Consider the following 2670-nt stretch of genomic DNA (forward strand, 5'->3'; position numbering starts at 1 on the left):
AAGAACTAGTTTCTCCTCACCAGCCTTAGGCACAACACCTCCAAAATTGCTCGACTGTAGCATCGCCTCGCACTAGAGCACTACAATCTCACTTCACCGGATAGTGGATACCTGTATCTTTCTCATCGCAGCAAAGAGGAGCACTGCACTTGCGCACTACTGCACACTTGAATGCAGTTTCGCCGTTGTACAGTGCAATAACTTACACCTTCGACGTCACACAATAATAACACTTAATCCATCTCATTACCGCTCTCAATCACTACTGCGTTGCGCAATGGAGCACTGCACCTTCGTCACTGTCGCACAGTAGGAGTGCTGCCTCTCCGTCACTGTTGCACAGTGGAGTACTGTACCTCCGTCACTGTCGCACAGTGGAGCGCTGCATCTCCATCACTGTTGCACAGTGGGGTGCTGCATCTCCATCAGTATTGCACAGGGGGTGCTGCATCTCCATCACTGTCGCACAACTGAGTATTTTACCTCCGTCCCTGTTGCACAGTGGAGCACCGCACCTCCGTCACTGTCGCACAGTGGAGTATTGCACCTCGGGTACTGTCGCACAGTGGAGTACTGCACCTCCGTCACTGTCGCACAGCGCAGCACCGCATCTCCGTCACTGTCGCACAGTGGAGTACTGTACCTCGGCCGCGGGGCCGGTCGCACAGTCGCACCCTTTGGCCTCCTCCACCTTCCATCTGATCACCACCCGGTTTCTGAAGGCGTAGTGAAACTGTGAGAACTCGCTGACGCTGCTGAAGTAGCGCATCAGCACCGTGCCTGGCCCGCGGAACGCTACCTGGACGCTGCCGTCCGCATTGGCCAGGTGGTGCATGCACAGCCGGTACCAGCCCTCCTCCAGAGCACTGTTCACCTCTATGTTAAGGAGTGAGCAGCGTGAGCCGAGCGCGAACAGCCGGAACTCCTCGCGCTCCTTCTCGGAGGTGCTGGTCGAGCCGAACAGGCGGGTGGCGATGACTTTGAAGACGAAGATGGCGCACTGCCAGCACTTGATGCCGGCGACGACGCCGCTGCCCGGGACGTCGGTGGAGTGGTAGACGACACATAGGTTGCCGCCATCCACGTTCATCATGTTCCTGAGAGGCTGCGCGAAGGACGCGCCGCTGTTGAAGGCCTCGGCCATGTCCTGGCGAGGCGGGAGCAGTGTGACAAACTAAGCGGCTCGCCTCGGCTAAAGCGATGCTGAGGACGGAGCACGTGATCGACGTCATCAGATGCGGCCTTGGCCACTGTGGACCCCACCACTGTCGGAGGACACGGCCCCCTGTCCTGAAGGCATGGGAGACGGCCACCAGCCTCATGCTAGAAGTCACCATGCGCGGCATGGGCCACTGTGGACCCCACCACTGCCGTAAGGTACGGCTCAGTGTCCTGAAGGCAGGGGGACGGCCACCGGCTTTATGTCGGGGATATCTACCGTCTGCGCAAGGGATGGGCACCGCCCTCGTGCGTTCGGGCTGCGGGCAGCCACCGTCTGACAGCATCAACACTGGGGACCGACTCTTGTGTATGCGACTGTTGAATGCATCTGATATGCTTTGACGACACGCAAACGGCGTGAGCAGCTGTCAGATTTGCTTTTGCTTAGTTATCGGCTCACAGTTTTGATAACTTGAGCCAAACGTAGAAATCTGCATGGACAATTCTGACATTGTGTTGTAAATGGCTCATTCAGCGCGTTGTTGAACTTTCCTCAACACGTAGGGTCGACTAATCCGAGCAGCACATTTTAACGGTCCGTGTCATCGGACACGTCTTTGTTTTCCTTTTGTATATCCCCCTGAGTCATTTCTATCAAGCTATTACTCCGGGTCCCAGCACCTAACTTACCAAGTAATAGCACTTGTCCATGTTGCCCGTGGAGGACAAGGCCTTGGACTTCTCGCGCACACGCATGCACGTGCAATCTTCCTTCTGCACCGAAGAGCAGGACTCGGAACAAGTCTTCGCCGCCGAACGGCTCTGGTCGCACTTGGGGACGAAGCCCTTGCCTCGCAGCTCCTGTAAACGACGAGGGTTCAACTACGGCGACCGTGGGTGGCGTACATGGCGTTCGACCCACTGAGCAAAACTTGAACAGGCACTTCCAAGGGAAGAACGTAATCTTAACAGTCTGCAGCAGGCATATGTTGCATATACGCAGGTACGCTGCTTCGCGGACCGTGCCCAGCTCACCTTCTGCAGCAGTATTGTCGACATTGACCCGTCTTCTGGATAGACTGCTTTCTTCCCAGATTTGGCTTTCTGCGTCTTCCAGGCGCCGGTGACAGCAGCGTAATGATACTCGTTAGGGTTCAGTGGACGCCACGTGGAGCGGTTGGAGATCGCGCAGAACCACGGGTCCACCGCCATTATGTCGAACGGATCCGCCGGGCCCCCAAACAAGGTGCGGAGCACGCCGAACGACCGTGGCGCCGCGTGGTGGGGCATCATGAAGTACTCCTTTTGTCGGCCGACGGTAGATGTCGGGTGCGGCAGGCCCAGCACGTGCCCGAGCAGGTGGACTACGATGACCTCGGTGCAGCGGCCGGACACCAGCGAGAGCTTGCGGGGCTCCTTGCTGTGATAGCCGAGCGTGGCGAAGCAGCCGCCGTCCGTCACCACCTGCCCGCAAAGTCGGGTGTTGTGCAAGCGGATTCTAGTTTAAGG

General features: G+C 57.6%; 1 protein-coding gene across 1 annotated transcript; it reads right to left on the reverse strand.

Moving 5' to 3' along the window:
* Window positions 1–100: 100 nt before the first annotated feature.
* Window positions 101–2299, reverse strand: LOC119104865 (uncharacterized). Its single transcript, XM_037228594.1, has 3 exons — window positions 2197–2299; window positions 1852–2022; window positions 101–1147 (listed from the first exon to the last, which is right to left on the reverse strand). The coding sequence occupies exons 1-3, from the start codon at window positions 2218–2220 to the stop codon at window positions 617–619; spliced, it is 726 nt and encodes a 241-aa protein (XP_037084489.1). The 5' UTR covers window positions 2221–2299; the 3' UTR covers window positions 101–616.
* Window positions 2300–2670: the final 371 nt, after the last annotated feature.

The sequence above is a fragment of the Pollicipes pollicipes genome, unplaced genomic scaffold, assembly GCF_011947565.3.
Source record: "Pollicipes pollicipes isolate AB1234 unplaced genomic scaffold, Ppol_2.1 Scaffold_6052;HRSCAF=7182_pilon_pilon_pilon, whole genome shotgun sequence".
Lineage (NCBI taxonomy): Eukaryota > Metazoa > Arthropoda > Thecostraca > Pollicipedomorpha > Pollicipedidae > Pollicipes > Pollicipes pollicipes.

Excerpts from the sequence above, each read along its gene's own strand:
- LOC119104865 (XM_037228594.1), bottom strand. The coding sequence starts at position 2,220 with ATGTCGACAATACTGCTGCAGAAG. Across the intron at positions 2,023-2,196 it reads CGACAATACTGCTGCAGAAG|GAGCTGCGAGGCAAGGGCTT; the intron begins GTGAGCTGGGCA and ends CGTCGTTTACAG. Across the intron at positions 1,148-1,851 it reads TGGACAAGTGCTATTACTTG|GACATGGCCGAGGCCTTCAA; the intron begins GTAAGTTAGGTG and ends CCGCCTCGCCAG.